At 41.8% G+C, this 22,838-nt stretch overlaps 1 protein-coding gene across 1 annotated transcript; it reads right to left on the bottom strand.

The window, feature by feature from the left end:
• Positions 1 to 2,178: 2,178 nt before the first annotated feature.
• cdca2 (cell division cycle associated 2) lies at positions 2,179 to 22,693 on the bottom strand. The gene is made up of 15 exons (XM_031746191.2): positions 22,332 to 22,693; positions 21,656 to 21,848; positions 21,368 to 21,504; positions 15,912 to 16,077; positions 15,332 to 15,486; positions 14,798 to 14,929; positions 12,782 to 12,911; positions 10,836 to 11,161; positions 10,495 to 10,546; positions 10,314 to 10,388; positions 9,736 to 9,872; positions 9,521 to 9,583; positions 9,136 to 9,207; positions 3,797 to 3,962; positions 2,179 to 3,606 (listed from the first exon to the last, which is right to left on the bottom strand). The coding sequence occupies exons 2-15, from the start codon at positions 21,846 to 21,848 to the stop codon at positions 2,720 to 2,722; spliced, it is 2,691 nt and encodes an 896-aa protein (XP_031602051.1). The 5' UTR covers positions 22,332 to 22,693; the 3' UTR covers positions 2,179 to 2,719.
• Positions 22,694 to 22,838: the final 145 nt, after the last annotated feature.

Here is a 22,838-nt window from a genome sequence, read left to right as displayed (position 1 = left end):
AAATAGCTGTCCATAATGTTGGATCAACCATTATGGAAACAGGAATTATGGAAAAAGTAAACCCTCTCTTTATGATTATGGACACTTTTGGGGGGGATGAGACAGATTACCCAATTGTTAGTCACAGCTGTAATTGTGCAGACACTTTCCCACAAATGGATTAAGCCTAGTCTTAGACTAAAAGGGAAATTAAATTTAAAGCTCCACTGTTAAAATTTCTGAGCCCAACTTTAATCCAAGGCCGTTTTAAAGTAGCAGCACTAAATGACCGATTACAATGTCCTAATATGCTCCCAGTATTGGATTTCTAGATTAGGCATGAAGAATCTATACTACGCCCTCTCGTCTGTGTGTAGAGGCAGCTTTCTTAAACAGGTTTGAGCCAGTCGCAGCATGCAGACACACTGGGACAGCAAACCAAACGGAGTAGCTGGAGGGTCTCTTGCTGTTGTCCTGCCTTTTGTTTTGTCGCCCTCCTCCTGCTGCCTTCAGCTCCATAGGAGAGCTGTGTATGGCTTAGAGATCATGCCTCTGAACATCAATAATAGAAGGCTCACAGCACAGAGCGCAGAAAGGCCAGAGGCAGCGGGACAACTTAATACCATTCAGTTACTAATTAACTAATTGAAAGACCAAGGTCTCTAAATCTGGAAGTACAAATAACTGATTATGTCTCTTTGTGCTCGTACAGAAAGTGATCATCCGTTTTAAAATGAGGCGTAAAATCAAGAGTAGAGAGAGTGTGAAATCTTGTGGCTCAGCCGCATATTTGTCAGCGACGCTCAATGCGCTCTTATTACTGACAGTAACGAGAGCCAATAAAGAGCTGATTTATTGTTGGCTCTGATTCTTTATTTATTTATTTTTCCCTCTGGAGGATTTGTAGGTGGCAAGTCAAGCCTGTAAGGTCAATCGCATGGAGCTGTAAAATGAGATGTATCCTGCATTCACCAGGGCCAAAGTGTAGAGGAGGCCCCGGAGAAGAGGGGAAAGATATAGAGCCGGGAGAGCTTCAGTGGAAAGAAATGGACTCCATTTTTGTAAGTCCTCCTCTCCAGCTGTCACCCCGCTCTCTGTCCCATGGGGGGTTGCCACGGTGACAGGAGGCCACATGTCTTGGGGGTGTCGTTTTGGTCAAAGGACCCCATTGTTCTTGTGTTAAGCTGCCTTCAGTATGCCCGTCTGCCAGGGACAGGGGCTTCACACCCCTCACGTACACACATACACACTCCCGCGCTCTCACAGACAACACGCCCAACACCCACTCATATTATAGAGGTGCAGCAGTTTGGCTTCAACTCTATAAACTGCACATTTACAAAGATGATACAAGTTTTAAAAGACAAGAGCAGACAAACACACAGTGTCACAGTCGAGCAGAAAAAACGCACACACACACACACGAGCCTAGTCTGTGTTTTTTTTCCCTCCAAGCAGTAGCAGCCATCAATAAAGCTGAACTTCCACACATTTATATTATTCCCACTCTTGACAGCAGCATCATTTCCTGACGCACCCTCCCAGCCCCAAAAACAGCACATCAATAAGCAGCAATTCTGCAAGAGTGCCACCAGATGGCAGTGTGGCCCCACTGCAGCCACACAACATTACATTAGTGGGTTTATGATTTTGTCCATCTGTCTTCCGGTGGGAATAGAGAGCAGAAAAAGGCCTTGGCAGATCACTAGGGGGGCCAAAAACCTCTGTCGTCCTTCAGCCAAGTGACTCTGACTTGATGTAAAAGGAGGCAGTCAATTACTCAGTGATGGATAGATTACAGTCATGCATCATTCTGCGAGCCAATTTTCCTATGTGAACTGAATCTGAAACTCAATTTGTTACTGCCCTCTGTGACAGATGGATGGAGCCGGTACTGAGCAACAGATTTTGAAAATCTATAACCACTGGAACTTGGGTGGAGGTTAGAGGTCAATTTACTTTCAGGCATTTGGCCATGTTTAAAATACAGAACAGGACGGTTTATGCTAAAGGGAAAGCTGCTGCACTTGAACTCGAGTGACCACACACAGCTGGAACGTCATGTTTGTGGAGACAAGCGGCTGCTTTATTATCTGGATAAATTTGCTCTAAATAGATCTAAAGCATCCTTTTAAATGAACAGTTTGTTCTAATGTGCCATCTTTACATGGAGGCAATATATTTAGTTAGACGCAGATGCTTGGAAGGTACAGTTTTAATTTCACTAACCACAACTGCTTAGATCATTAAAAAAACAAAATAAAAAAAAACAACAACCACCAATCACAACTAAGCAGAATTATTTGAGCACATTCATTTAAGTTCTCTGTGTAAAGCCCGCCTGCCTTTGGCTGACAGATGGTGAATGCAACACAGCCATCTTCATCCAGCCACAGGAGCAGATATTGACTTGGAGATGCCTGATCCAGTGACTTTGGAGAGGCAGACTGAAGATGCACTGTGATTACCAGCTGAGCCACGATATTGATTAGGTGGTCAGCAGAGATGATTGAGCTCTCAGCATATTGACTGGCTTAGTTACTGGAGGGAAACCGTCACAAATTGCTGGTCATCTCTAATAATTCACAGAGAAGGAAACAAAAGAAAAAAAAAAATCAATGTTTTAGTTAAGTGTGAAACAATCAGTCTCCTCTTTTGGGGAATCAGTGGTGTGTGGAGGTGTAATCAATGTATTTTTTATTCCCTCTTAATCTCAGTTCATTAAGTTAGGTAAATGATCTCAGGAGGTATCTCCTGTCTCCTCAGGGAGTGAAGGCTGGCTGGGCAGAGCAGCACTGAGCCGACGGCCCCGGGTCCTCCTGCGGGTCTCTTTGCTGGACTCGGGAGAGGTACGAGGCAGCCAGGCGAGCCCTGCACTGCTGCTGTTCTCAGCGTTGCTCTGGTTCCTCAGGCTGCGGCGCACTGAGCGCTGCCCTCTAGTGCAAACTGGTTTAAACACATCCTCAAAATTAAAGTCAGCTTGCCAGGGAGCAAGGTCCACATGAGGTCTTTCCCCCTCTTCCTGGCCATCAGAGCTTGACTGGATGTTTTCCTGTGAGCTTGCTGCTCGGTCTCCCTGTCTTTCCAGCTCCTCGTCACAGCTGGTTTGGTGCTTCTTTACGTAGTTCTGCTGCTCCGCTGTCACTGAGTTGCTTACGGAGCTCCTCCTGCCCCGCTTGACTTTCCCTTGTGCTGGCTCTGTGTTGTTCAGGCAGTCTGAAGTAGGTGCATGTGCACTCACGTGAAATTCTGACTCTGTGCAGGGAGTATCTGCAGAGGTCTGGGCACAAAGCTCTACAGTGTCTTCTTGTCTCTCTTCATGTACAGAAGGGGTTCTCGTTGATAGCTCAAGGCTTGTAGTGGTTTGCTCTTCATAGAGCTGCTGCTCTGTCTCTCCTCTGGTCAGGTCACTGTCAGTGACACTGACCTTCCTTTTCTTCAGTCGTCTTCCTCTGACCCTCACCCCCAACAGCCTGCTGTCCTGCCCGGCGGCACTTTTTTCACTCAAGCTGGGCGATGTGACAGAATCTTCTACAGTGGTTTCTGAGGCACTTGTCACAGCGAGGTCGTGTATCACTTGAGTTTCATTAGTTAACTCAGGATTCAGCTGGGTTTCCTGATCTGGAGCTGTGAAGAAAAATGAGGACAAAAGAAAAATCTCAGGAAAAAAATGTTTCTGCTGGTTTCCCCTGAATCCAAAGGTTCTCATTTTTTAGGGACTAAAATAAAGTTTGACATCCAGACAGTAATACTGTCTCCAACTACAGGCTAAATTACACACTGGCAGCTTTTCTTTCCCCCCCTTTTCTTTTTTTACCCCTGCAGCTCATTGAAGGAGTCTCCTGTGCTGTTGGAGACTGACTGATGAAGGACAGCCTCTCGGTGATGGGACTCAGGGCGGGGTTCTTGGAGGCATATTCACGCGAGCCATACAGCGAGCGGTCTACGTCCTTGTTCCATCGACGCGTTGTGCTGGAGGTCATCTGGGGACCAACAAACTACAGTGTTAGAAAATTCTGCATCGACAAGTCTGCAGAAGTGTTAAAGCTGGCAAGTATCCACCTCTGATATGGTATGCAGAGTGTTTCGATCTTGTGCATGTCATTAATGATACAATGATTATCTAATGCACAAACATCTTTTATAAACACAAACATAAAATTGGAAAAAAAACCCTGAAAATATTTTATCATTTAGCTCAAATTTAAAGAAACTGCTGGAGAATGTCCGCTCATGCTCTTCAGCAAATGTGTGTTATGGATATAAAACCTTTAAGATAGAAAACTGAAACCCTGCAGGAGTAATATTCGCCATCTGCTTCGTCCTCTGATTCTTACGATTCTGCCTCGGTGACACTTTGTGTTCATCAGTCTCTTGTCGTAGTCAGACAGCACTTTCATTTTCATCAGCTCTGTCTGCATTTCATGGAGTGTAATAGGGCTGTGCGATATGACCAAAATCTCATATCCCGATAATGATATATATCACAAAAAAGTGCATTTTCTGTAAATTCTGTGAATCTCGGCCAACTCGACTTGTGTGAAGTGTTTTCAGCTGGGTGTCGTGTACCTGGAGTCGAGTGTTTTGACCAATGCATGAAGCTATATATTTTTAGATATAAGTTATAACAGCTGCCCTTTTCTTTGTATTTATTACACAGCGTGCTGCAGAGAAAAGCCTGTTCTAACATTTGAGTCTAAGGTTTATTTTGAGCACCTGATGGCTCTTTTTTTTGCTTCTCATCCGTAAACTCGTAGGTGGTAGAAGAGGTTTGTGTGTGATTGAGTCTGTGCTGGGGATCGGTTTGAGTATAATTTTCATGATACATTTTTCTGGTCCTTGTCAGACCTTTCATAACCAAACCATGTCCACGCTACAGAGGTCCCTCTGTTTGGAGCTACCTGGTTCTGTATCATCTTCACTGGCCATGCTGGTATTCTCTGTGCCTGCATCCACATGGTGACCATCCAAACAATGAAAAAAAATAAACAGTGTATTTTGCGACACCGCAAAAAAAAAAAAAAAAAAAAAAAAAATTGTAGCGTATAATATGAAACCATAGATGTTCTAATTTCGTCATCCGATATATTTCATCATATCGCACAGCCTGAGAGTGTAACTGGAGAAGTTGTTTGGCAGATTTGAACACAGAGCTTTAAATAAGTCCTGACTGGGAGCATTAATCTATGAAGAAAAAACAAACCTACGGTACGGATACAGTTTGTGTCTAAGGGGGACATTTTTTTTTTATTTTGCCTGTGTGGGTTCTCCCTGCTTTCCAGGACTGGACACTTTGCAGCCATTCAGTGTTCGACAGGAGCTCGCTCGCTCTCTCTCTCTCCTGCATCCTCCTACAACCATGTAAACACTGGGCTGTATCTGACTGGGCGAACGCCTCACGTGGGCTTTCAAACTGACACAACATGACGGCTTGTTTGCCAACTTTCTTTGGGATATGTTTGTGAAAACATGCGAGGTGAGAAAGAAGACACTGAGTTGCTCAATCTGTCCTCATTTTAGTTCCACCGGCTGGTTTAAAGGGTTTTTCAGAGTTTTATTTTCAGATATTTTACTTCAAGCATCCTATCTGACACGATGCTGCCAGAATACTAGACCCGTTACACAGACGATGAACAGGAAGTGTGGAAATGATGGATCCCGTGGACATGTACTATTTGAAGAGCTGGGCACTGCACACTCAGTAAATGGACTGCAGCAATGTGAGCTTCAGTCTAGACAGCTATCAGGACCCTGTGTGCTCGTACATCCTCTCACTTGACCTGCCCTGGGCTAAACCAATTTCACTTATCCTACCTTTTTTATGCTTTGCACTAGTCAAGTGTTGACACATGAAAATGTAATGCACATTCAACAAAAGGTACTGAAAACAGGAAGAATAGGGAAAAGAAAATGGAAAAGTGACATGTGGATGGTAGGCAATCAAAGTGTATCGAACAAAGTCTAGTAAGAGCATGTATGTTTAAAAATAAATAACTGTCACACACATGCTTCCACATAGTCACCTGCAGTACGTGCCCAGTCAGCAAACACATGATTACAGTGGTTTTGGCAATATTTTATCTTATTCTGTGCTGTGTTTCCTTTTCCTTCTGTCCTCTGCCCTATTGTCACTTCCTACCCTACTCACTGTGAATACATGGATGTTGTAAATACCACCACATTTCTTTGAATTTAGAAAAAAGGAAGGTAGTGATGTATATATTTGTGAGCTGTTTAATGAGTTAGGTCGTTAATAATCGTGGAAATTAGTTTGGGTCTGCTTGGTGTAGACATGCTAGAAATTACTGGTGGCCGGCAGTGCTACCCCTCAGCCTCCTAGTAGATTAGCTAAGCAGGGCTCGCAAAGTCGCTAGCCAGACGTCCCGGGGCTAGCGAATTTTCTAGTCAGGCTACCAAAATCTATCTCAGCCCTGCCCGTCGGGCTATCATAGGAAGGAAAATATATGTCAATGCTTTTGCATTCTTTCGATAATGTAGCTGAGTAATTATGTCATTGGCATCGATGAGCCACTGTCAATATGTGACATATTGAAATCGCGTTTGAATTTGTGCTTGTTTTTTGCTTTCACTTTGCGATCGCGCGAACTGTGTATAGAGAGCGGCAGCACTGATTGGTGAGTGACGATTAATTGCGCACCAATTCCTCTGACATCGTCTTATCACTCATTAGCTTACTATTCAAACGTGACAAGTGAAATCTCCCACAGCAAGCTTAAACATGTGAGAGGTTGATCGCGCAGAGAATCGCTGACCGTTATGTGAGTGCGTGTAAAAGCAGCAGGATATATATTTTAGTTCTGCAGAGCCAAATAAGACAGGTCAGGGTGAAGAAGTGACAGCCAAATAAAAGCCTACCACAAAACGGAAAAGTTATGACAAATCAAACTATGAGGCAAAAAGAAAGCTCAGCTTTTTTGGTTTCATGGACAAAAGAATTTATGTGGCTGGAATATGACGAGCTAAATAACATAATGTTCTGCCGGGTGTGTCGTGAGTTTGATTTCATTTGAGTCGACAAGCGCCTTTGTAACTGGGACCAGTAATTTTAAGAAAGACCCCATCAGAACCCATGAGAAACGCAAGAAAAGCATTATTGCTCAGTCTGCAATATCTTTCCCAGAACAAACAGCAATTGGAAAAAACATACTAAAAATAAACCAAGCACAAGAAGAAGTCCTGAAAAATCTTTCAAAAGTGTACTGTGTTGCAAAGAGTGAACCACCATTGGCCAAATTTAGCAGTCTATGCAAACTTCAAAAAGCAAATGGCCTCGATCTTGGTTCCACTTACCTCTTACCCGTGACTTCAGTGGAAATTTCAGATTCAGGACCTGACACAGACTGATTCATGTTCTACACAGTTCTTACAAGTTCATAGAAATTTCTGTTCAATTAGAACCTGTGCTGTGATTTGTATTTTAACAACTTTCTGATTAATTTTTGTTTCCGTTACAATGTTATACTTTAATGTATAATATTGTAAAGGAAACAAAACATTAAAAAATTGCTCTCTTTTTTATTCGGGCTACTTAAATTTATTTTGGGCTACCAAAAACTGAAGAGTGCCTGCCTGAAGGGCTACCAGAGATTTTGAAATTTTGCGAGCCTTGCTAAGTGTGAAACTAGTCAATAGTACCAACCTCAAAATCTTATGTTGCCTCCTTTCAGTTATCGCATTCACAAGATTTTCAGAAAGTTCTAACCTTGAGGTCAAGGTTACCAGGAATCAAACCTGTCCCAAATGTGAAACTCCTATGTCACCTCATTCATAAATTATTGCAGTCACAAACTTGTGCGTCTATGCTGCCTGGGGACAGTACACTCACCATCGTTTCGTTTTACAGTTGAGTGGGTAAAAACCTGGATGGATCAACTATTGTGTTGGGGGTTTTTTTGTTTTGTTTTAAAACAGGATCTCTTGACAACAAAAATACAGATCATCGCCAAATGTTTCTATGATTGAAAGACTAAAAAGGTTATGATCTGTCTATTCATCCGGTCCATCCCCAATAGTACACAAAAGTCACTCTTGATACATATCTCAGATGCGAGGTCATGGTTCAGTAGGTTTTCAGTTCAATAGTGAAATAAGAAATATAAACCCAATAACATTAATCTTAATGTAACAGTTCAACAACCCGGACGGTGAAAAAGTGATAAGAGCTTATCAGTTTACCAATGATAACAACACAGGATTAGGATGACATAGCACACAAGTTTCCTAGTCAGAATTTTCATCTGGAACAATCCCACCAACCCAGAGTTAACGATCCAAGAGGGCGGCAGTATCTTGGATTCATGGATAAGAGTCCATCCATGAAAAAGCAAAACAAATCCTATTTTTTCACGCTTTTCCGATTTTCCTATTGGTACACACCAACTTGGAATTCTAACATCCCACTCCCGAGGTAACTGGAAGACAGCATAACATAAAAAGTGTTGTTCGTGCCCACTTTTCAACCAATCTGGATTTGATTGGTTGTGTCATTCCCACCAGTATACACTTCTTTTTGGACGACTGTATACAAGCATGTCTGTGTAGGCTGCATAAGCAAAAGCCTTCACTGTGTGTAGCTGAATACTACATAAATGGATCCATATGGTTTCATGGTATTCCACTTCTATTAATCAGCAGAAATATTTCACTTAGCGGAAGTTACTTTGCTGGTAGCTTCAAAATCCAAACCTAACAATATGCTATAAAAGGTCCTCGTAGAACCCATTATTAAAGTACCCTCATGGTGTGGAAATTGCATAGTCAGATCAAACAGTAATATAGCCTCCTGTGGTTCTGTACCAAAATATACACCTCACCACTACGATATAAAGCACAAACACTCTCTCTTTGTCTCATCAAACTTCTTTACGTAATTATCTGTGACAGCAGTGTTGACTCTCCAGTCATGCACAACTTTATGAATAAGGATCAGCATTACCACTGTACATGACATCACAGATGTGCTATTTGCTGTTCAATATGGGCCATATTAACATGAATACATACTCACTATGACCTTAAGTCATAATCAGATTGTGTAGCCATCATCTACATGACAGCTTGTAAAAAGACAATTCTGCAAAGCCCTCAGTGAAGTGATGGAAAGAGTAATCAGACAAGCACACTCATCCAACTCACCTTCATCTTCCCAGAGGCCAACTTGGCAGCAGACCGTGCCGACCTCTTCACAGGTTCACTCTCTTCTGGCAGCTGGGGGAACAGAAAAGTTTACCCCAGGATATATTATATAGACTCTGAGACACACACACACACACACACACACACACACACACACACACACACACACACACACACACACACACACACACACACACACACACACACACACACACACACACAGTACAAGTCCTTAGATGTGCTTAAGCTCACATCCAGCAGAATTAAACAGTAGATTAGATTGGAACATGTTATGACCTCCAAATGATTAAGAAAAAAAAGGCCATCTTTGCTTCTAAATGGACATTTGTACAAGTGAATCATGCAGTTTATGGGAATAGCATACCTTCCTCTTTCGGCTGCTGGAGCAAGCTCGAGGTTCACTTCCAAGTTCTTGTTTTGGTGCTGGCTGCAAGAGAAAATTACACAGAATAAAATTCTGTAGAGGATGGTAATAAATTATTTTGGTAGAGTTTTTTTTTTTTTTTTTTTAACATTCCCATGAGCTCACATAGATGTATCCAAGAATTTGAAGAAAAAAAAATCGTAACCGTGGCAGACCTTTCTCCTTCTGTTGCTGGATCGGGCTGCAGTTGGACCTCCAACTCCAGCGTCTGGTTGCTTCTCCTTCTCTGGCAGGGAGTCGGGCTCAGACTGGACATCCATCTGGGAGGTTGTGCTGGGGTTGGTGTCAGACTCTGGGGGAAAACCTACAGTATTACAGCTGAAGACTTCTGTTTGAGAATTTAGCAATAACTGATAATAACAACTCTGCTGATTAGCGTGGAAAAATGATTCACACGAATTAATACAGTTCAGCTGACAAAAGGAACCGTGCAGCTTTTAAACCAACAGGAGGAGGTTTAAGGATGTTTCTCATTCTGATTTCTCTGATTGTTTTAATCTTTTTTTATAAATAGAGCGGCAGAGGGCGGCTTAATTTCTTAGTATGATGTCAAAATAAAAATCCTGACGTGATTCAGGTCCTCACAACCGTAACTTCAGGTTCTGAAGTCTTTTACCCTGGCGTACTCAGATTTGCCCAGAGACAATAGCGGTTACAGAAGTAGATCAATGAGGACAGGAAGCTAAGTGACAATTAAAAAAAAAAAAAAAAAAAAGCTATGACAGCTGTTTACCTGTCAGAAGCTGAGAGAGAGACTCCTCGTAGAAGGCATTGTTTAAATTCAATGGCTGGGCATCCCACGCCCATTCTGAAAATGAAACAAATGAAAGAAAGCTGTTATCGTATCAGAGCTGAATTGCATTCCACTGGAGACAATAGGCCATCTCTCTCAGGGTCAATAAACTGTAATCAACCTGTATCACTCGCCACAGCAGAGCCAATCTCCTCCACCGAAAAGAAAACAATCTAGGACCAGAAAATAGAAAAGCAGTATTATTCACTGATGACTAATATTTATAATCAAGACCAGATCGTGGGTCGTATCCTGAGCCTTGCAGGGAACAGACAACAGCTAACAGCAGCAGGTAGCAGACAATAATAAATAACAGGGCAGTTACAAACAGACAAACAAATTATCTTGTGGAAAGCCTGTTTGTAGCTGATGTCATTGGAAAGTGTTAATGTTTTGTAACTAAGATTTTATTACATGTAAAGTGTAATCATCATACTGCCATCACAGTTTAATCTCATCTACCTTTCCATCCTCTTCATCTCCCTCAGAGTGCATTCTGGACTTGCGAGGCATTGTGAGTGTAGGAGAAGCACCAAACGCAGTCGGGCTGCTGAAGTCGGCCCGACATTCTGGTGTCTTGGATTCACTCCTCTGCGGCGTCTTCAGCACTGAACGAAGATGTAAGCTCCCACCGGGAGTTTGTGGTCGGGCCGGCGTGCCTCCCTTTTGTAACGGGGTGCTCGGAGGCAGGTTCTTATCAAAAAACTCAGGAGAGAGGGGACCTCCGAAACGCACACGTTTCTTCTTCTTCGTCATCGTTGTGGGCGTCCCGTTAGACTCTTCCTCTCCTGCAAGATAGAAAATTCATACAATGCACAAAAATGTACTTTATTTTCTCCAGGAGTCATTGTATAATAAACACCAAGAGAGACTTTGAGATATTATAGATTAGCCTTGTTTTGTCTAAATATCATCTGAAATGTGAATAAACACTGAATTAAGTTTTTTGATAGAGGAAAAAAGTCAGACCAGCATAGTTTGTATATTTGTAGGGCTGAAAATTTGTTTATCCACATGACAATCTGCACGTTGCTCATGTTTAACTAAAGAAAGGTTCCTGAAGTGGTGCAGTATCATGGGAAGTGAACTAGACTACCAGCATGATTTAGATATAACAATTCAGAAAGCGAGACCTATTAGTTAATCCTCATGATGTCTGTAGTCTCATAACCCAGTCCTGTTTTAGTGTGACATCGATGTAATCCATTCATTAGCCATGCGCTTATGTTGCTTATGTTATGTAGCACTGAAAGTTTGGTTATAAGCATGCTAGTCTGATGAAAGATGCTTAACAATTATTCACAGGGTGAAATGGAAATTCATAACAGACTGGTAGAACTGATCACAAAGTGAGGATTCGTATAGTAAATATCTTCTTCCTGTGTTCTTATTCGGCTTCTCTAAATAAAAATAAATTAATTTTAAAAAAGTCTGTGGCTCAAATAAATAAAAAATACAAATCGAAGTATGACCTGACCCACAGATTTACAGGATCTTTACACCCTACAGCAAGCAAGCACAGCCACTGTGAAATCCAGCCCACAAATAGAGAGAGTGTGTGTGTGTGTGTGTGTGTGTGTGTGTGTGTGTTCTTACTATCTTGGTGGGGACCAAAATCTGAAATTTACAATACTGGTGGGGACCAACAGCCCTCCTGGGGACCAAAATCCAGGTCCCCACAGGGTTGGGGGCATTTTTCACACTTTAGTGTCAGGGTTACAATTAGGTTATTGTTAGGTTCAGGGTAAGGGTTAGGCATTCATTTTCTGATGTTAGGGTTAGGCTAAGCAGCTAGGGAAAGCATTATGGCAATGGGATGTCCCCACGAGGATAGCAAACCAGACGTGTGTGCCTGTGTGTGTAGCCTGTGTCGGTATTTGAAAAAGTGTGATTTGGGGCCTGACCTGTAAATGTAACTGTATCTAAGACACCGAAAGACTGCCTACTTCTTTATTATGAAGCTAAGACTGTCGAAGATACTGTTTGAAAAAAGGAAAAGAAAAAAAAGACAATGTGCATGATGACAAAATGAGAAAACATTTTTTTAAAGTTGTGTATTTGGAATCAGTACATTCTGATCTGGTATTTACAAATGGAAGTGAGTGTTAGGTGCAGCAAGATACATCACATAACTGTTATCAGACCATCTGATATTGGGCTTTTTTCAGTCTTTTAAAAAAAAATTAATTCACCAACGCTCTAAACTGCTTATTGCTAAATACATGCATGATGTTCTTCACTACGGTAACTCAAACGAACATCGAGTTCTTCACTGAATATGCACCAATTCAGCCGAGCGGAACCTTTGGCTACACTGGAGCAAGCCACTGTGCACCGAGCCTCAAAGGCTAAACCAAGATAAAAGGTCAGTTACTCTAACAAGGCCACAGAGAGCAAGATGTGCTCACCTGTGGGCTTCATCTCCACCAACAAAGGGAGTGAGGGGATGCGGAAGGGGGAGGAACGCTGCGGTGGTGAAACGGCTGCAGGATCATCAGGAGGTGGTCGGCTGAGGCTTTGGAGTTCAAAGACCTCATCCTATTAAGAGACAACACATGAGAGCTTTCATTCTGTAGTTCAAGGACAAGGACAGAACATAGAGAACAGATATTTGCATTTTATCCAACACTAGCATAAATTTTTGTACATAAAATCCAGAAGGACAATGGAGCACGGAACAACCATAATCATTTCATCTAATCAGCTCACAGCAGGCATCCTTTAAATATCTTTCTTTCTCGGTTATCATGAATAGCCCCAAAAATTGCTTGGAAAAGATCAGAAGGCATAACCGAGAATGTACTACCTTATATGAAAGTACAAACAAGAGAGCACGAGTGTGAAAAGGACCACAGAATAGTAACATTTCTGAAAACAGGGCTTATTTTCTGTTTCCCAGTTTGACAACAACCATCAACACATAAGATCAAAATATTTAAGCTGAAATACTGGCACATACTATATTGCCAAAAGTATTCATTAGTCTGCCTTGATATGCATATGAACTTAAGTAATATCCCATTCCTAATCCATAGGACATAATTTGACATTGGTCAACCTTTTGCAGCTATAACAGCTTCGACTCTTCTGGGAAGGCGTTTCACAAGGTTTACGAGTGTGTTTATGGGAATTTTGACCATTCTCCCAGAAGCACGTCAAACACTGAAGGTCTGGCTCACAGCCTCGGCTTAATTCACCCCAAAGGTGTTCTGTCAAGTTAAGGTTAGGTTAGGTTAGGTTCTGTGCAGGCCAGCCAAGTTCTTCCACACCAAACTCACTTATCCATGTCGTGTCTTTGTGCTGGTGCACAGTCAAGTTGGAACAGGAACAGGACACGCCCAAACTGTTCACACAGCATGAAATTGTCCAAAATGTCTTGGTATACTGAAGCATTAAGAGTTTAACTGGAAGTAAGCTGCTGAGCTCAGCTCCTGAAAAACAGCCCCACACGATAACCCCCCCCTCCAAACTTTACACTTGGGTCAATGCAGACATGGAAACCTATTCCATGAAGCTCTCTATGAACTGATCTTGAGCCAATCTGAAGGCCTCCCACATGAAGTTTGGAGTTCTGTAGCGACTGACTCATAAAGCCTGAGGATTTCACTTTCATTCTAAACACTTACAGACCATCACTGGCCCACTGCCAAACTGGTCATGCTGGATGATGTTGTAGTCAGTGTAATGTTCACCACAGTACCTCCAGACTCTTTCATACCTTGTCAATTGACCTCATTAAGAACCTGCTTTCATCTGTTAATAGAACAAGCCACCGATAGCAGGCCTGCTGGTTGTGCAGTTTTCTTCAGAAAGCCAAATGAGCCGCACAGTCCTGGGCTGTTAGATGGACCAGTGTATACCGAGTTCTTTACGAACATCTGCCCAGTTATTACCAGAGGGGTGTGCTATAAAGCAATTTTGATATATTCAGACTTTCCTTGTTTTAGCTGGCTCTACAAAACCTAAAATCCCAGTGGGAGATCAAGGGTATCACAACCAACTCTGTGTCTTGGTGACACTGAAAACTCTGACTTTAAGCTTGACATATCTCGCTAACCCATTAATCTTGTTTTGTGGTACAGTCATCTGCGTGACTGCAGCTGCGACATATCTGATTACTACTGCTCACAACATGCCCTCGTGAACAGAAGTGTCATATTGAGCCTTAGGATAAAAGCAATCACAAGTTTCATTCAATAAAACATGCCACGATTATTTCCCATAACAAGCTCACTTCACGTTAATTCACCTAGCGACAACATCTGATTTACAGCGTTTAAATCATGTTTAAAAAGAATCATTGTGATACTCAGATGAATTCCGAGCAGAAAGAAGGCCCCGCCTGTAACGACGACCACTACAAGTCTGTCTGCAACAATTTCTTCCAACTTCTGCCTGAACTTGTGTTGTAGCTGAGTCCTAACCTGAGGGTTCTCAGCAGAGGGTGAGGTCTTGAGGTCAAAGTTAGCCTTAAGCAGAGCTTGTTCCTCTTCCACCGAGTCACTGGAGGGCACCGGTCCTTGTGTAACAGCCTGCATCACCCGTTCTTCATCCACCTGTCGGGATGGGTCAGAAAAACCAGCTGCTTTCATAATATTATACTGCATTACAACAACAAAAACAGGAATTTGTAAAGTTGTAAAGTACATTACAGAATAGGATGTTAACGCTGTCAGGTGAGGGGGGAAAAAGAAAAATTTAACCGGCAGTATTTTCTCAAACATATTTCGCTTCAAAGTGCTCGTTGGTTTATTTCTCTTTTTGGAAGCTTGTAGTCAAAAAAAAAAAAAAAAAAAAAAAAAAAAAAAATCCTGTTTGGCCCTGAGATCTACCATTCATAAAGGAGTTAAAAATAATCGACAGCTTCAATGGGAGCCAGGCACACAGAGGTAAAAACCTTTTAGCTAAATTATTTACAGCAGTCAGTTAAGTGAGTGAGTCAGAGTGAGTCGGTGTACCTCCTGCTCCATCAAAGTGGAGGAGAGGGTAGGCGCGCTGGCCTCTCTAATCTCCACACTGCAGCCTTCAGGGGGGCTGCTGGTGCGCCTCCTCTTGCTGGGTGTAGGCGTCATTGGAGGGTTGTTCTCCTTCCCTCCACCATGGCTGTTCCCATCTGAGAGTGAAAAAAAAAAATTAAAATCATCAATCAAAAAGGCATATTACATAAACACAGAAAAACAAATGGGACTTGGGGATATCTAAGTTAAATGAAAAGAAAATATCACATTTCAAATAATATATGATAAAAACACAGCTTGGGGTACAAAAAAGGGAAAAAAAACAACCTTTGATCAGAGGAATAGAGATAAAGTCTCACTTCAGTAACAAACAGCTTAGAAACTGGGCCCATTTAAGAAGATGACCAAGCTCAGAAGAGATCCCTGCTGTAAGATGTTGTCACAGTCAGGCTTATACGGTGCAGCGCATTAATCCACTGCTTTATGAACGATGCCTCCAGACATCATAAAGAAATCCTTCTGGCATGGATCCTCTTTGAAAAATGAAACTATTAATCCTGTGGCAATGAGGCAGCCTCACCAGACAGATAATCTCTTGTCTTGATGCATCCTCCAGTGTTGCTGTCCTGCGCTGGCACCGGATCACAGGCATCATTCTCCTCCACATCCATCAGGCTCTGGAAGGAAGCCATCTTCTGCCTCAGCGTGGAGGCGACCCGGGGAAGGAAGGGGCTACTTCTGACAAGCTGAGAGTTGAGACGGCAAAATAAACATATCTGCTCAGTGATGCGCATTGACAGGCCAGAGACTTCTGAAATTACAAAAGTGATATTACAGAGTGGCAGCACATCTATCACACACAGCTTTTTATCTACACAATCCACAAGTGTTAGGGTTTATTTCACCGAACATCATCTCAACAGGAAAGTCACAATGTAGGGGCATCCACAACAGCAACGGTGCAACTAGAGACCACTGAACGTGAAACTGTAAGCAGTGGTCGGTGAAAGAACTGCTGGCGATGTAAAGTGAGTGGGCCGCAAGTTAAACCTTCAGCATTTTGAAGCGATCAATTAAAGTGCCTCCCAATGAGAGCGAATGATACCATTAACCAACATATGAGAGGGTGGTAAATAATTTGGAGCGTTACCTAGGCAACTGGAGCCTTTAATGCCGATTATTGACTAACCATCAGCTACAAAGCGATGCACAAACGAGCAAATAAGCTACATCCAAATGTAAAAGTTAAGTAAACCATTAACGCAACAGTAACAGAATAACTTGCTTTATGTGAAATTTGGTGCACGGAATTTCACATAAAACAAATGAACCACATGCACGCTTGGGAAATCACAGCTCTAAAAGAAACCTCTTCAAATACTTTACACTTGTTTGGAAAACTGTGGACAATTTCATTTAGTTACCAGAGGTGTGATAAATTAAAGGGAAGCCCTGAACCCTGAACAGTGAGATGTTATCCTGTAGGGGGTATTTTGTTGACATAGTTTGAGTCCATTGCTGCCCTCAGAGGAAAGATCAATGCAAATCAATACAAAGTTGTTCAGCGTGATGATGAAACATTTCTATTCTGAGAGTGGTCTTTTTTTACACCGATAGTGCCTCCATCCACAGGGGATAAAGGGTCACTGAATGGTTTGATGAACACTTGTACAATCAATGCCAATGTGGACTGAAGCTCTTTTGGAGGCCCACCAACATTACTAAGACACTCTGTGCCCGTTTTTCATTTAATTTGTCATTTACTGCATTTATGAACATTTCTTAAAAGCTGACTTAAAGACAGGTGAGCTGAGACAGAAGTTTTGTAGTTAAAAGCCTTTTCCATATAAATGTGCATTATTCAAAACCCTTTGTGTATTTCTCAGCTTTTAATAATTAGAGTTACAGGCTGATCTACAGCTGTGTTGTTGACAAGCAACATTTTTGTAACCAAACGGAAACAAATGTAACTAAACATGAACAAGTCACACTCGGAGGGTGTCTGCTGTCGACTAAAATGAAAAATGCTCCAAAAAGCTGAGACATGGCAGACTGTGGTTCAGATCATGCTGAGAATGATCCACGACGGAGAAAAGTCCTTGTTTTGTAGACGTGTCAGTGGATGTTAAAAGGAGTTTAGAAAACACAGAAGTGCATACAACAAAGTGAGCTTGCCATAGTCGGGATTTCAATGCATTAGGCAGCTCGACAAAACCTAGAACCCCAATATGTTATGATACAGAGATAATCAGTATCATAACGGCACCTATTAACTTTCCTTTTTAACCCAGGCTTTCTGCTTTGCAGGCATCTAATGGGTTTTTTTGGGGGGGCATAAAATGGACCAATCAAACGCTGCCTACTTCAGTCAGGAGCAACAGGTCGTGGAGAAGGATAAACAATATAAAATACACAAAGAGAGAGACTAATGCCCGAGGAAAGCTGCAGAAAATAATTTAAATTAATAGTGAACATATTTATTTTCAGTGATGCCATTCATCTGTAATTCATCAGCCTCACTAACATATTGCTCTGAAACTAAACTTTATCCCCAAGAAATGCACACAGATCACACACTGTCCCATAACCAAGGACAAGCGGAAATCACCTTAGTGTGTGTTTATTTGATTGACTGTATAACCACCAACAGAATCAATATTTGTGTAATCCATCTTCAATTAGCTACAATCCCAACAGTGTAAAAAGGACCAAAACAACAAGTTTTCAGATGTTCTGCCAAGCTAGCTGAATACACATGAACTATGTTAGTGACACAAATACTCTGCCTCCTCTAACATTGTCTCAGTTTTGTTCTGCGGCATTACTGACATGACTTGATGCTCAACAGGTCTGCAGCTATAATGCATTCCTGATAGTTATGAACAGTAATATCCAGTGCGAGGCTTTTGTTTGTTGTTTCTGCATACTGTGTCTGGCAGTAGATAATCATTAAAAAAAACCAAAAAACCCAAAGGAACATGGATCTCAAGCAGCTGAGTTACATTCAGTGAGATGTGAAGAGTCACACCTTCTTCTAACATGCTTCAGGTCCAAGTCAAATAGTGGTATTTTGATGCACCTATCTTATGCCACTATCTTATGTAACAGATAAGGCATGAGAGAGAGTTAAAAACCAAAACAAACGCATAACAAACAAAAGCAGCTTTTGTGCTCTCTGCAGTTTTCAGTATAGTCATATTAAAGGCGCCCCGAAACACTCAAAATTGTGTTTTCTGTCTGTTACGTATCCACAGCTTGCATGCGTCATATAGCGAACAATGATTCTTCCCCTCTCTTCAAAGCTTCATATTTAAATGTAATGAGGGCCAGAAATATGCAGAACTACAGAACAGAAAAGCCCAAGCTTTGGCACTGCACAGACAGCTGATGCAGTAAGTAAATCTGGCCCTTTCTGCAGCTTGTACTCTCTACAGCATGATATGATGCTGAAACAGTCGTAGACTGCCTAAATAAAAGCATTAGTAACGTTTGTTTTTCTACATATGTCTCAGTGACACAAACGTCTCTGAACAGCTCAAACCAGCAATGCTATTTAAATATCTTCTGAAAAGGGCTTATTATTCACTCTGTTTTCCATCACACTGCTATTTTTATTACACAAGCAAAGAAATGTGATAAATGTGATGTATGACTTTGACTGAATAATACTGCTCACCGTATTACCTTAAACATTTTAAAGGTCAAACATAAGGAAAGATGCTGCCATGAAGACACATGCTGTTGATCAGAGTTCAGAGATTTCCTCAACTTGTGTTTAGATTGAAGTTTTCACGCTCTATAGTGTACAACACAGGGAGGTAGAACTACAAATGCAGTACAGTTTCTGTTTCAATCATTCACATCTGGCGGGCTGTGGAGCTTTTCACTGTGACAGTAAGCCCTTGTATGAAACTCTGCTTTATTTAACACCTTTTGCCAGAAGTCATTCTGTCATTCAAACGGCACTCTCACAGCAGGAGCTCTGTCATGTTTTTGTTCTGCTCTGTTCATTTACTGCATTAAGCTAACGTTGATGCACAAAGCTACTGTCGATATTAACTCTGAGTGTACTTCAAACGCTGATCATCACTGCATACAACAGCTTACTGCAGCACAAAAAAACAATACAAACACCTACATAAGCAACTGTGTACTTCCTGTGTTGTCTGCCTGTATTCCAGCAGGTCACCGATTTATTTTAACTGAAGCTTATGCGAAGTTTAACAATGTGTGTTTAAAGGGGCTCAGATAATATTTGTTAAAAATTTCAATAATTAAAATAAAACATAGATTACAGATAAAAGAGGAACAAGTGTAAGCTGTAAAGTAAATATTTAGTAACTGTAAAGCTTAAAAGGCTTTATGTATCTCATTATCACTCTGTCAAGTTTGCGAAACTATCTGTTTGATGTTATCTTATGAAACTAAGAGTTTTACAGCTTTCATAGGGTTTACAGTCACTACTGCCATCTTGGACTGTTAATTCAGGGTTGCTGGGACTGCTCCAAATGGGAAACCCAAGTTGAGGAGGCAATCAAGAGGTGCATGACAAGCTGAAATGACACCAAAGGCTGGCATGCACTGGCAGCACTTTAAAAAAAAACAAAAAAAAAAAACGCACTGCTATTCATGCAGGAGACAACAGTAGGCATAAGCCAGATGTAAGCGTTCACATGCAGTCAGGTCTACATATTTTTGGACAAGGACACAGGTTTCATAATTTTGCTTCTGGACACCCTCACAGTGGATTTAAAATGCAGCAGTCTAGAGCTGACTGAAGCAGAGACCTTTCTGCTTTAGTTAAACTAAATGTTTACATTAGTGGTTTAATAACAATTTAACATAACCCATCCATTTACGCAGGCTTTGAGACTTACAAGGCAAATAACTGACAGACTAACAGGACCATTTTATGTTAACAAAGCCTAGAGTTAATTGAATCTGATTTTGGCAACTGTTTATTGGAAATTCCAATATGTAATCAAACAGATGTCAATGCAAGTGAACGAGGCAGAAAGCAAAAACCAGAACACACTTATCAGGGAGAGAGGACAAACTTTATGAGCAGCAAATCAGCAGTTTGCTACATTCTCAGAAAGACTGAATGCACTCCTGAGAACTCTCAGAGTAAGAAGATTCTTCCAACTGGGAGGCTCTCTCTGTAGAGTCTGCATGTTCTCCCTTTGTTCTGGTTCTGTGCATGTCAGTATGAATGGTTATCCATGAGTTAGTCCACAGTGTGCAGGGTGTATCCTGGCTCTTACCCTGTGACAGCTGGGACAGGCTCCAGACCCCCATGACCATGAATTTGTATAAGTGGTAAAGAAAGTGGATGGATGGCACTGGTAAAATCACCAACACTCAAATCTGAAACTGTGATTATATACAGAGGCAAAATAACAACTGTGGGATGATCTGATATCGTCGTGTTGGTGTTGTTCCAGGTTCAACATTGCAAGTGACCAATCACATTGTTGTGACGTTATTCTTTTGCGCACCAAGCCATTCGTGCATTTATGAAATTCCAATGTTGCAAGGACAATATCAATTCTGCTTACCGTTTATTAAAGGGTTAGGGTTAGGATTATTAGGGTTAGGGTCAGGGTCGGTTGATCGGTGGACAGAGGCGGTTTCTCGCAGCTTAAGTACAGTTTTTTGTTTTACGGCGGTTTTTCCCGAAGTCGCAAAAGTATGACGTCACAACATTCTGATTGGTCACTTGCAATGTTGATCCTGGAACAACATTTAGTATGATGATCTGGGAACAACACCAACACGACAATATCAGATCGTGCCACAACTGTGCTTCTATAGGTACGTCAGTATGTATGCAGCAGCGGCTGTGACAACTCTCGTGTGCGTCTCATAAAGGACGACAGACAAAGCATGTTGTACAGTTGTGCACTGTACCAGTAATCTATGTCAGTTTCAATACTGATCCCAGCCAACTGAAAGCCAAAGCAGTCTGAACAACTGTCTGGCACTCTAATAGGATGTGACAGGGATGCCAGATTTGCAACCCGAGAAGCATCTCACCTCTGGAGTTTGGGATGCCGGCGGAGTCTTCATCTTCTGTTGTGCCATGAAGCGGATGAGAGAATTTGTCTCTGGGGAGCCCCGGACGCCAACACTGGACCTCCGCCTGGCTTTCAGCTGTGCTAGACGAGACTTATCTGTCAGGAGAGAGAGAGGCTTGGTGCTAGACTAACACTCAATTGAGTCCATATACAAGAAATATAAACCTGCTTTGGACACCTTTACTTGCTCTCCACCAGTTTAAAAGCAACAGCAGCTGCAGCCAAATAACGAACCATCCTCTCTCACCTTTGCGGTTTGACGATGCTGCTGGGGTAAAACTCTGCACAGAGATGCCAAACTGACTCGGGGTGAGCTCAGAAAAATTCAGGGGCGCTGAGGTTTGATTTAAAACTGAGGGGGTGTCCTCTACTGAGGGAGGCGACGCAGCTCCCTCCTGATCACCCTCACAGGAGGCAGTGCTGATCTCTGCTGTAGCCATCTGCAATGAGAACATAAGCACGACTTATAAATTACATGCAAGAGAACCACAAGGACCGGTAGACGGTCCTAGAGGAAACATGGATAACAAAACCACGCGACTCAGTCACATGCATTTCCATAACAAATGATTTCTGATGGAACGCGTGCTTTTAGACGAGTGCTGAGAACAGGATTTCACCCGTTAAAAAAAGAAATCCCTTCAGGGGCATGCTAACACAGCCAAACACATGAAGTTTTACTCAGAAGCATTTGCACACGCTCCACAATAACAGCGTATAATCAGTAAAGAACTAGAAATGGTCAGGAGCAGCTGATAGCTGCGGTCATATTCCTGTCTGCCTGGGTTAGCACTGGCAACGGGCAACAAAATATTAAACCCACACGAATATTGGTTAACGCTAGTTTGTGAAGACTTTACTCGCTGGCTAACAGTAGTAGCAGCGGCGGTGTCACTACAGTGATAGCAAGTTTAAAAACTTACCTTCTGGATTTAGATAATTTGGCTGTCTCTCGTTAAAATATATATAAAAGAACACTCGGGTCTTTTTATGCTATAAAAAGCCCACAAGTGTCTTAACGGACGTTTATAACAATATAAAAAGGTTTTAAAAAAAGAGCAGAAGGCGATTCAAATCCCCCTCCACACCAGAGCCAGAGACCGCGTATGAATCCCTCCGCGAAATTGTCAGCAACGTTCGTGACTGCAGTTAAATATTTTTAATTTTTTAAGTATATTGCCGGGAAATGTAAAATACGAATAAAAATGACTTAGTAAAAAAATATTATAAAAAAAATATTGGTAACAACTGACAAAGTGTAGAGGCCTATAGAACTAACTTCCGTATTTTCAAGCACTTTGAAAGCGGCCGGAACTCGTTTAATATGAATTGGCCAATTGAAATGAAAGAGAGATACCACGTGACTCTCTAACGTCAACAGAGAAAATAGGGTTGATATTAAAACAAAGTTTATTTTACAAAGCAAACAC

The sequence above is a fragment of the Oreochromis aureus genome, linkage group 12 (genome assembly GCF_013358895.1).
Source record: "Oreochromis aureus strain Israel breed Guangdong linkage group 12, ZZ_aureus, whole genome shotgun sequence".
In the NCBI taxonomy this organism is placed as follows: domain Eukaryota; kingdom Metazoa; phylum Chordata; class Actinopteri; order Cichliformes; family Cichlidae; genus Oreochromis; species Oreochromis aureus.
The sequence above is the reverse complement of the archived record's forward strand: the minus strand, read 5'-3'. Positions and strand labels throughout refer to the sequence as shown.

Bases quoted from the DNA above. Each gene is read 5' to 3' on its own strand.
- cdca2 (XM_031746191.2), bottom strand. From the start codon at position 21,848: ATGGCTACAGCAGAGATCAGCACTGCCTCCTGTGAGGGTGATCAGGAG. The intron at 9,873-10,313 runs GTAAACAGCTGT...GTTTTCCCCCAG, and splicing joins TCTCTCTCAGCTTCTGACAG to AGTCTGACACCAACCCCAGC. The intron at 9,584-9,735 runs GTCTGCCACGGT...TTTCTCTTGCAG, and splicing joins CCAGCAACAGAAGGAGAAAG to CCAGCACCAAAACAAGAACT.